The sequence below is a fragment of the Entelurus aequoreus genome, linkage group LG02 (genome assembly GCF_033978785.1).
Source record: "Entelurus aequoreus isolate RoL-2023_Sb linkage group LG02, RoL_Eaeq_v1.1, whole genome shotgun sequence".
In the NCBI taxonomy this organism is placed as follows: Eukaryota; Metazoa; Chordata; class Actinopteri; order Syngnathiformes; family Syngnathidae; genus Entelurus; species Entelurus aequoreus.
Genome location: NC_084732.1, coordinates 11,995,915 through 12,008,269, shown reverse-complemented (window position 1 = coordinate 12,008,269; position 12,355 = coordinate 11,995,915). Strand labels below are relative to the sequence as shown.

Sequence of the window (12,355 nt, the reverse complement as noted above, 5' to 3'; positions counted from 1 at the left end):
TGGTGTGACACAGACATTGGTGGTGTAATACAGACATTGGTGGTGTAATACAGACCATTGGTGGTGTAATACAGACATTGGTGGTGTAATACAGACATTGGTGGTGTAATACAGACATTGGTGGTGTATTACAGACATTGGTGGTGTAATACAGACATTGGTGGTGACTCCACGAAGATGAGGATCTAAAGTATAAAATGGGACAAAATTAAACAAATCAATCGGTAAATAATTGCTTGAATGTGTCATTAATTATTTAAATAATTATATAAATAAATCAATCAATAGTAAAATAATTAAATCATAAAGTCGATCATTTGATGACAGAATTTAATTGTACATTGAAAACGTTAATGACACATTTAATTAAAAAAAAATGTGTATTTAATTGAAATAATAACTAATCAATGACACATTTAAGTTATTGTTTAAATATTGACGTAATTACATTTGGCCCTTCAAGTTTGTGCACACTGGGGCTCAGAACTATTTCAATCAAAGACAAATAAAAAAGTAATTTATAGTGTGATGCTTTTATTTGTTTCCCGTGTGGTGTTATCCCTCAAACACGATTTTTGTTGCCCTTTTTATATGTATTTTTTTTAATATCTTGGGTTGTCTGAAAAGTCCAAAACAAATATTTTCAACGTCGATATTTGTAGAAATGTTTGTTTAGTTGAATATTCGTTGTTGCCTTTGTGAAATACGGTATTTGTTTTGAATTGTGACGTTTTGTATCATATTGTTTTTTAAACAAAGTTTTTTTTTGTTTTGTTTGGGGCGTATTGCGCATGCGTGTTTCGCCATTTTAGGCGACCAGTTCTGGGCTTGGGACAACTAGAACAAAAAAGACCGAAATACGATGCATACTACCGGAGTTTTAATTTCCCTGCAGAGTCCATGATAGCAAGTAACCGCCGATTGTTGTGAAAACTTAAACTGCTTTGCGGCTCACTTCGAAGCTTCTCGGGCTAGCTTAGCTTGCTAGCTGCTAACAAAGAGACAAAGCGGAAGTGATCGACACGTCGCTAAAGTGTGCGTGTAAAGTGTGAAAATGTGCAAAGTAGAAATGCTGAGAGTGTTGGTGAAGCAGCGACTAACTGCTGCTGTGGAAGAAATATTTGTAGTGTTAGAAAGAACGATAGCAGAATACGAGGAGGAACTTTCTAGAACAAAAGAGGAGAACGAGCGACAACGTCAACTACTGGACGCTCTTTTCAACAAACATCAAGGTGAGTTCAACACAACAGGTAACTACTATAATAATAATAATAATAACAGGTAACTACTATAATAATAATAACAGGTGACTACTATAATGATTGGCAACACTAAATTGGCCCTAGTGTGTGAATGTGAGTGTGAATGTTGTCTGTCTATCTGTGTTGGCCCCGCGATGAGGTGGCGACTTGTCCAGGGTGTACCCCACCTTCCGCCCGATTGTAGCTGAGATAGGCTCCAGCGACCCCGAAGGGAATAAGCGGTAGAAAATGGATGGATGGATGGACTACTATAATAATAATAATAATAACAACAGGTAACTACTATAATAATAATAATAATAATAACAACAGGTAACTACTATAATAATAATAATAATAACAACAGGTAACTACTATAATAATAATAATAAAAATAGGTAACTACTATAATAATAATAATAATAACAACAGGTGACTACTATAATAATAATAATAATAATAATAACAACAGGTAACTACTATAATAATAATAATAAAAACAGGTAACTACTATAATAATAATAATAATAACAACAGGTGACCACTATAATAATAATAATAATAACAACAGGTAACTACTATAATAATAATAATAAAAACAGATAACTACTATAATAATAATAATAATAATAACAACAGGTGACTACTATAATAATAATAATAATAATAATAATAATAACAACAGGTAACTACTATAATAATAGTAATAATAATAATAACAACAACAGGTAACTACTATAATAATAATAATAAAAACAGGTAACTACTATAATAATAATAATAAAAACAACAGGTGACTACTATAATAATAATAATAATAACAACAGGTAACTACTATAATAATAATAATAATAATAACAACAGGTGACTACTATAATAATAATAATAATAAAAACAGGTAACTACTATAATAATAATAATAAAAACAACAGGTAACTACTATAATAATAATAATAATAACAACAGGTAACTACTATAATAATAATAATAATAACAACAGGTGACTACTATAATAATAATAATAATAACAACAGGTGACTACTATAATAATAATAACAACAGGTAACTACTATAATAATAATAATAATAACAACAAGTGACTACTATAATAATAATAACAACAGGTGACTACTATGACTTCTTCAGATCTCCGGTCTTTGTTAACATTATTGTTGCTAGTTGATGTTTTCAGAAATAACATTTTGACTTTGCCGGCTAAATATTCCAAAGTCAACTTTATTCTAATTAAAGTGAATAGTTTGGGAACAACAGCAACTCAGCCACCAAGTGGTAGGCCAGGTAAACTGACAGAGAGGTCAGCATAGTGCAAAGACTTTCTGCACAGTCACTTGCTACAGAGCTCCAAACTTCATGTGACCTCCCAATTAGCCCACGTACAGTACGCAGAGAGCTTCATGGAATGGGTTTCCATGGCCGAGCAGCTGCATCTAAGCCATACAACACCAAGTCCAATGCAAAGCGTGGGATGCAGTGGTGTAAAGGACATCACCACTGGACTCTAGAGCAGTGGAGACGCCTTCTCTGGACTGATGAATCACACTTTTACATCTGATGGACCAGTCTGGGTTTGGAGGTTGCCAGGACAACGCTACATTTCAGACTGCATTGTGCCGAATGTGACATTTGGTGGAGGAGGAATTATGGTGTGGGGTTATTTTTCAGGAGTTGGGCTTGGCTCCTTAGTTCCGGTAAAAGGAACTTTGAATGCTCCAGGATAGCAAAACATTTTGGACAATTCCATGCTCCCAACCTTGTGGGAACAGTTTGGAGCGGCCCCTTTCTCTTCCAACATGACTGTGCACCCGTGCACACAGCAAGGTCCATAAAGACATGGATGACAGAGTCTGCTGTGGATGAACTTGACTGGCCTGCACAGAGTCCTGACCTGAACCCGATAGAACACCTCTCCACCATCCACTGACACACCCTCCACCATCCACTGACACCCTCCACCATTTACTGACACACCCTCCACCATCCACTGACACACCCTCCACCATCCATTGACACCCTCCACCATTTACTGACACACCCTCCACCATCCACTGACACACCCTCCACCATCCACTGACACCCTCCACCATTTTCTGACACACCCTCCACCATCCACTGACACACCCTCCACCATCCACTGACACCCTCCACCATTTTCTGACACACCCTCCACCATCCACTGACACACCCTCCACCATCCACTGACACCCTCCACCATTTACTGACACACCCTCCACCATCCACTGACACACCCTCCACCATCCACTGACACCCTCCACCATTTACTGACACACCCTCCACCATCCACTGACACACCCTCCACCATCCACTGACACCCTCCACCATCCACTGACACCCTCCACCATCCACTGACACACCCTCCACCATCCACTGACACCCTCCACCATTTACTGACACACCCTCCACCATCCACTGACACCATCCACTGACACACCCTCCACCATCCACTGACACCCTCCACCATTTACTGACACACCCTCCACCATCCACTGACACCCTCCACCATTTACTGACACACCCTCCACCATCCACTGACACCCTCCACCATTTACTGACACACCCTCCACCATCCACTGACACCCTCCACCATTTACTGACACACCCTCCACCATCCACTGACACCCTCCACCATTTACTGACACACCCTCCACCATCCACTGACACACCCTCCACCATCCACTGACACCCTCCACCATTTACTGACACACCCTCCACCATCCACTGACACACCCTCCACCATCCACTGACACCCTCCACCATCCACTGACACACCCTCCACCATCCACTGACACCCTCCACCATTTACTGACACACCCTCCACCATCCACTGACACCCTCCACCATCCACTGACACACCCTCCACCATCCACTGACACCCTCCACCATCCACTGACACACCCTCCACCATCCACTGACACCCTCCACCATCCACTGACACACCCTCCACCATCCACTGACACACCCTCCACCATCCACTGACACCCTCCACCATTTACTGACACACCCTCCACCATCCACTGACACCCTCCACCATTTACTGACACACCCTCCACCATCAATCATCAATCAATCAATCAATCAATGTTTATTTATATAGCCCTAAATCACTAGTGTCTCAAAGGGCTGTACAAGCCACAACGACATCCTCGGTGTCGAGTGGGTCTGACATAATATTGTGAAAGTCCAACACATCAGCGAAAGTCCAGTCCATGGTGGGGTCAGCGGGAACCATCCCGAGTGGAGACGGGTCAGCAGCGTAGAGATGTCCCCATCTGATGGACAGGCTAGCGGTCCACCCCGGAGCAGAGTAGAAAAGAAAAGAAAAGAAACGGCAGATCAACTGGTCTAAAAAGGGAGTCTATTTAAAGGCTAGAGTATACAAATGAGTTTTAAGATGAGACTTAAATGCTTCTACTGAGGTAGCATCTCTAACTTTTACCGGGAGGGCATTCCAGAGTATTGGAGCCCGAATAGAAAACGCTCTATAGCCCGCAGACTTTTTTTGGGCTCTGGGAATCACTAATAAGCCGGAGTTCTTTGAACGCAGATTTCTTGTCGGGACATATGGTACAATACAATCTGCAAGATAGGCTGGAGCTAAACCGTGTAGTATTTTATACGTAAGTAGTAAAACCTTAAAGTCGCATCTTAGGTGCACAGGAAGCCAGTGCAAGTGAGCCAGTATAGGTATATATATATATATATATGTATATAAAGGTATATACAGTATAGGCGTAATATGATCAAACTTTCTTGTTTTTGTCAAAAGCCTAGCAGCCGCATTTTGTACCATCTGTAATCTTTTAATGCTAGACATAGGGAGGCCCGAAAATAATACGTTACAGTAATCGAGACGAGATGTAACGAACGCATGGATAATGATCTCAGCATCGCTTGTGGACAAAATGGAACGAATTTTAGCGATATTACGGAGATGAAAGAAGGCCGTTTTAGTAACACTCTTAATGTGTGACTCGAACGAGAGAGTTGGGTCGAAGATAATACCCAGATTCTTTACCGAGTCGCCTTGTTTAATTGTTTGGTTGTCAAATGTTAAGGTGGTATTATTAAATAGATGTTGGTGTTGAGCAGGACCGATAATCAGCATTTCCGTTTTCTTAGCGTTGAGTTGCAAAAAGTTAGCGGACATCCATTGTTTAATTTCATTAAGACACGCCTCCAGCTGACTACAATCCGGCGTGTTGGTCAGCTTTAGGGGCATGTAGAGTTGGGTGTCATCAGCATAACAGTGAAAGCTAACACCGTATTTGCGTATAATGTCACCTAGCGGCAGCATGTAAATACTAAAGAGTGCAGGGCCAAGAACTGAACCCTGGGGAACTCCGCACGTTACCTTAACATAGTCCGAGGTCACATTGTTATGGGAGACGCACTGCATCCTGTCAGTAAGATAAGAGTTAAACCAAGACAAGGCTAAGTCTGACATACCAATACGTGTTTTGATACGCTCTAATAAAATATTATGATCAACAGTATCGAAAGCGGCGCTAATATCAAGAAGCAGCAACATAGATGACGCATCAGAATCCATCGTTAGCAATAGATCATTAGTCATTTTTGCGAGGGCTGTCTCCGTAGAGTGATTTGCCCTGAAACCGGATTGAAAAGGTTCACAGAGATTGTTAGTCACTAAGTGTTCATTTAGCTGCTGTGCGACAATTTTTTCGAGAATTTTCGAGATAAACGGTAGGTGGGACACCGGCCGGTAGTTTACCATGAGGTCAGGATCGAGGTTAGGTCTTTTGAGTAGAGGATGAATAACCGCTTTTTTGAATGCTAGAGGAACAGTACCAGAGGAAAGTGATAAGTTTATAATATTTAACACTGATGGACCTAATAAAACAAAAAGCTCCTTGATAAGTTTCCCAGGAATTGGGTCAAGTAAACATGTTGTTTGTTTTGTCCCATTTACACATTTTAACAATTCCTCCAATGTTATTTCATCAAAGAGAGAGAAACTATTTTGGAGGGCAATGTCCGTCGTATATACCGTCATATTTGTGTTAATAGAACCCAGTTGTGGCTGGGATGCATTGTCTTTAATCTCTTTTCTGATGAGTTCAATTTTCTTATTAAAGAAATTCATAAAGTCATCTGCTGAGTGGGTGGAGCTACTGGGAGGAGTCCCTTGTTGGGTTAGCGATGCTACTGTACTAAACAAAAATTTAGGATCATTTTTGTTGAGGTGGATGAGATTTGAGTAATATTTAGCTTTAGCTGAGGTAAGCATGCGTTTATAAGTTATTAAACTATCACTCCATGCTTGATGGAAAACCTCAAGTTTAGTCGCACGCCATTTGCGTTCCAGCTTTCTACATGATAATTTCTGGGCTTTAGTTTCTTCTGTAAACCATGGGGTACGCCTTTTAGGGGCCCTTTTTAGCTTTAGCGGTGCTACAATATCAATGGTGTCGCGCAGGGCGTCGTTAAAGTTGTTAGTGAGGTTATCAATAGAGCCCACATAATTTGGGAATGATGCCATTACTGAAGGCAGTAGGTCAGTAAGAGTCGTCGTTGTGGCAGTATTAATGTTGCGGCTGCTATAGTAGTTATTATTATTATTATTATTAGTTTGTTGACAATGAGTCAGAACTTCGAATTTTATAAGGTAATGATCGGACATTACTTTAGTGTACGGGAGTATCGTAACTTTAGAGGTGGTGACACCCCTGACAAGCACTAGATCTATCGTATTACCGTTGCGATGCGTGGGTTCATTTATTATTTGTGTAAGACCACAGCTATCAATTATAGTCTGGAGCGCCACGCATGGAGGGTCCGATGGGGTATTCATATGGATGTTAAAGTCTCCCATTATGATTATATTGTCGGCGTGCGTCACTAGATCAGCAACGAACTCTGAAAATTCATTGATAAAGTCCGAATAGGGCCCAGGGGGGCGGTAGATGACAGCCAGGTGGAGAGGCAGCGGTGTGACAAACCTCATAGTGAGCACCTCAAACGAGTTATATTTATTATTTAGGTCCGAGGTAAGGCTAAAGTTTTTGTTGTATATTAGTGCAACACCCCCACCCCTTTTAATGGGGCGGGCAATATGCGTTCCCGCATAGCCAGGAGGAGACGCCTCACCCAGCGCAAAAAATTCGTCTGGTTTGAGCCAGGTCTCGGCTAGACCAACGACATCAAGATTGTTGTCTCTGATGACTTCATTAACTAATAACGTTTTGGAAGACAATGACCTTATGTTTAAAAAGCCCATATTATAGGTAGTGGGCTGTTTTGAGGAGTTTTTGTTGAAAGTATCCGTAGTAGCAATATTAATAATGTTACGTTTATTATGCATAGTGCACTTTAAATAATTTCGACCATATCTAGGAATTGATATGACAGGAATTTTTAGATTGTTTGCCACCTCAGTAAAATGCATGTCCACCTCTGACGCAGAAAAAACATTATGTGAGTTGTATATTATTCTAGAAGAATTGCTATGTGTGCAGGGATTATCCAGCCTGGCGCTGGCTAGTTCTAGCTTAACAGACTCCTTATTAGCGCTTCTTTGTGGATTAGCATTTAGCTTTTTCGTTAGCCCCGCTAACAACAAAGCATTTAGCTTTGTTGTTAGCCCCGCCCGACACCCCCGCTTCTGCTTCCGAGCGCACCGCTTACGTCTCTTTCGCTGACCGTCTCCGCTGGAAGTCGACGCCGCTGCTTCAAAGGCCACTGCTGGATGTAGCTCGCGAAGAATTCCCAAGCTAGCGAGCAGGTCCATCGTACACGCATCTATCAGCCCAAAATGGCCCGATCTCTCCACATCCAGAATCGTAAGTCGGTCGTAAGTGATCACGGAGTGAACACGCTGTGAGCCAGCCATGAAATTGACTGAATTGAGGGGTATTTTTGCCCTCACTTCCAGGAGCGCTCGCACGAAGCCGCTGCTCTGAAGCGCAGCCATCTTGGATGTATGTACCATCCACTGACACCCTCCACCATTTACTGACACACCCTCCACCATCCACTGACACACCCTCCACCATCCACTGACACCCGTCACCATCCACTGACACACCCTCCACCATCCACTGACACACCCTCCACCATCCACTGACACACCCTCCACCATCCACTGACACACCCTCCACCATCCAGGTGTTTGTTATGTGGCATATTAAATATAAGCCTGGTTGTGTTGTGGCTAATAGAGTATATATATGTCTTGTGTTTATTTACTGTTGTAGTCATTCCCAGCTGAATATCAGGTCCCACCCGCCTCTCACAGCATCTTCCCTATCTGAATAGCTTCAACTCCCCACTAGTCTTTCACTCTCACTTTCCTCATCCACGAATCTTTCATCCTCGCTCAAATTAATGGGGTAATCGTCGCTTTCTCGGTCCGAATCGCACTCGCTGCTGGTGTAAACAATGTGCAGATGTGAGGAGCTCCACAACCTGTGACGTCACGCTACTTCCGGTACAGGCAAGGCTTTTTTATCAGCGACCAAAAGTTGCAAACTTTATCGTCGATGTTCTCTACTAAATCCTTTCAGCAAAAATATGGCAATATCGCAAAATGATCAAGTATGACACATAGAATGGATCTGCTATCCCCGTTTAAATAAGAACATTTCCTTTCAGTAGGCCTTTAAGTTGACGTGGATTGGTAGTTGGATCTAGCGGCCACAATAATTCAGCTCATGGCGCAGTAAGTGGAATGATGCGGACACGCTTGTTACTGGATGTGAGAATAATTGTTTGTACGTTCTCACAAAAAACGTTGTGTTGAAATGAGTTCCATGAAATGAGGGGCGGTATAGCTTGGTTGGTAAAGTGGCCGTGCCAGCAACTTGAGGGTTCCAGGTTCGATCCCCGCTTCCGCCATCCTAGTCACTGCCGTTGTGTCCTTGGGCAAGACACTTTACCCACATGCTCCCAGTGTCACCCACACTGGTTTAAATGTAACTTAGATATTGGGTTTCACTATGTAAAGCGCTTTGAGTCACTAGAGAAAAGCGCTATATAAATATAATTCACTTCACTTCACTTCACTCCAGGCAAAAGGACAGGGGCTGTCTTTGAGGCCTACCGAGAGGAAGAATGCTCGTAAAACTCCACTGTGACTTCAAAGCGGAGAGATGGCAGGATCTGCCCAATTTCCAGACGAACTCTATTTGAAGTGTTTTACGAACTCTTCTTTTGAACTGTTCGGTAACCAAAGGCAAGGCTGCTTACGACCCACTTCCCTCTGGAAGCAGCTGTGGTCAGGTGGGGGGAGAAAGTCACATAAAGAAGGAGGAGTGCAATCTTTTGGCAGAGCGTGCTGGAGATTGTAGAAGGATACAATGTCCGGGCGACTCTCCTCAATATATTGAGTCCAAATTGAATTCTGTCTCTGTTTAATTCTTTGCCTCTTGTCTTGTTTAATAGATGCCGTCAGTGTTTGAACCTGACACTGGATACTTTGTATGTGTGAGTAATACGCAACTAAAATGAGTTGATAGTTGTTTACATTGACAAATTTGCTGTTTTGCACTGCGATATTGTTCAATGATTATTATGTATGTCTAGCTTGTGTGCTATTGGGTGCTTAGCTGTTGTGTAGCTGGGGACAGCACAGTGATGATTACTGGCTCACTGTTACATATTAGATCTTAAAACATAGATGGTATTATTAACGACTTATTACCATAGGAAAACAGAAAATTGTACCAGTGTCGATTCCCAGATACCAGGTATTGGTACCGTATCAGTTCAGATGTAAAAGGTACCCATCTCTCCCTGCTCCTAAAGCGTGTGTCTATCTTCTTGTGTCCTGCAGACGTCAGCGAAAAACATCTCCCGGAGGAGCAGGATTGGATATCCATGGTGGAACAGGAGGAGCCACAGTCCCCCCACATTAAAGAGGAAGAGGAAGAACACAGTATCAGTCAGGAGGGAGAGCATCTTGAAGGACTGGAGGAGTTCCCAGTGATGGGGGTCATCATGAGGAGTAAAGGTGATGAGGTCAAAGGTGAAAGTGAGGAGCAGAGAGAGGCGGAGCCTCCAAGCAGCAGCTCAACACAACACATGACAACAGAAGGTGATGGAGACCACTGTGGAGGATCACAAGCAGACAAGATCTTAGCTCCACTGTCAGATAGTGACCACACATCTTCTCACACTGATGATGAAGACTCTAAAGCTGATAACGCTGAAAACTTCAAATGCTCTCAGTGCGACAACACTTTTAATCACAGTCATACTCTGAAAAAACACATGAGAAGTCACACTGGACAGAAACCACACTCCTGTCCAGTGTGCGACACACATTATAGTCACCACTCTGCACTGGTTCGACACATGAGCAGACATGCTGGTGAGAAACCTTTCACCTGCTCAGTTTGTTGTAAAATCTTCCTTTCGAAGAGGTCACTGACAGAACACACAAGAACACACACTGGAGAGAAACCTTTCACGTGCCAAGTGTGTGGTAAAGAATTCCATTTAAAGAGGTCTTTGACAGAACATGCAAGGACCCACACTGGTGAGAAGCCCTACCAATGCTCAATTTGTGATAAAAACTTCTCCCAAAGGTCACATCTGCAAACACACACACTAACACACACTGGAGAGAGACCTTTCATCTGCTCAGTTTGCGGGAAAGGGTTCTTTGTGAAGGCGGCTATGACAGAACATGCAAGAACACACACTGGAGAAAAACCGTACTCGTGTTCAGTGTGCGACTCACATTTTCGTCACCACTCAGCGCTGACTCGACACATGAGGAAACACACTGACGAGAGACCTTTTATCTGCTCGGTGTGTGGTCAAGCGTTTCTTTCGGCGGAGTCTATGACAGAACACACAGGAACGCACAGTGGGGGAAAACCTTTTACCTGCTCAATTTGTGGTAAAACCTTCCCTTCGAGGAGCTTTTTGACAGAACACACAAAAACACACACTGGAGAAAAACTTTTTATGTGCCAAGTGTGTGGTAAAGAATTCATTTCGAAGGGGTCTTTGACAGAACACGTAAGAACACACACTGGAGAGAAACTCTTTAAGTGCCAAGTGTGTGGTAAAGAGTTCCTCTTGAAGAGGTCTTTGACAGAACATACAAGGACACACACAGGCGAAAAACCTTATAAATGCTCAGTTTGTAATCAAAACTTCTCTCTGAGGTCACGTTTGCAAACACACAAACGAACACACACGGGTGAGAAACCTTATAAATGCTCAATTTGTGCTCAGAACTTCACTCAAAGGTCACATTTGCAAACACACATAAAAACACACACCGATGAGAAACCTTTCTCCTGCTCATTTTGCGGGAAAGGTTTCTTTGTGAAGAGGGATTTGACGGAACACACGAGAACACACACTGGAGAAAAACCGTTTTCGTGTTCAGTGTGCGACTTGCATTTTTCTCACCATTCAGCGCTGACTCGACACATGAGGAAACACACTGACGAGAGACCTTCTATCTGCTCAGTGTGTGGTCAAGCTTTTCTTTCGATGGAGTCTTTAACAGTACACACGAGAACGCACAGTGGGGAGAAACCTTTTGCCTGCTCAGTCTGAGATCAAAGTTTTTCTGTTGAAAGCAAATATGAGGTCACACATGAGAACACACACTGGACAGACATGAGGTGGCAGATTGAAGCCAGAAAGTTATGTAAATGTAGTTTTAAATGATATGTTGTGATGTAATAACCACTGTTATCAATCTATCTTCTTTCTGACATATTTAATGTTATTGCTGCCTTCATTAGCAATAAACAAAATCTGTCTACAAAACCCAAAAGCAGTGAAGTTGTCACGTTGTGTAAATGGTAAATAAAAAAAGATTACAATGATTTGCAAATCCTTTTCAACTTATATTCAATTGAATATTTAACGTTTGAACTGGTAAACGTTGTTATTTTTGGCAAATATTAGCTCATTTGGAATTTGATGCCTGCAACATGTTTCAAAAAAGCTGGCACAAGTGGCAAAAAATAGTGAGAAAGTCGAGGAATGCTCATCAAACACTTATTTGGAACATCCCACAGGTGAACAGGCTAATTGGGAACAGGTGGGTGCCATGATTGGGTATAAAAGCAGCTTCCATGAAATGCTCAGTC

General features: G+C 42.2%; 1 protein-coding gene across 2 annotated transcripts; it reads left to right on the top strand.

The window, feature by feature from the left end:
- Window positions 1-790: 790 nt before the first annotated feature.
- Window positions 791-12,050, top strand: LOC133662380 (gastrula zinc finger protein XlCGF57.1-like). Of its 2 annotated transcripts, none has more exons than XM_062066332.1 (2): window positions 791-1,232; window positions 10,072-12,049. In XM_062066332.1, the coding sequence occupies exons 1-2, from the start codon at window positions 1,055-1,057 to the stop codon at window positions 11,811-11,813; spliced, it is 1,920 nt and encodes a 639-aa protein (XP_061922316.1). In that variant the 5' UTR covers window positions 791-1,054; the 3' UTR covers window positions 11,814-12,049. The 2 variants fall into 2 exon arrangements, with proteins under 2 accessions (XP_061922316.1, XP_061922323.1); XM_062066339.1 differs by lacking the exon at window positions 791-1,232 and adding an exon at window positions 9,680-9,722 and having other exon boundaries at window positions 10,072-12,050.
- The last annotated feature ends 305 nt before the right edge of the window (window positions 12,051-12,355 follow it).

Excerpts from the sequence above, each read along its gene's own strand:
- LOC133662380 (XM_062066332.1), top strand. The coding sequence starts at position 1,055 with ATGTGCAAAGTAGAAATGCTGAGAGTGTTGGTGAAGCAGCGACTAACT. Across the intron at positions 1,233-10,071 it reads TCTTTTCAACAAACATCAAG|ACGTCAGCGAAAAACATCTC; the intron begins GTGAGTTCAACA and ends TGTGTCCTGCAG.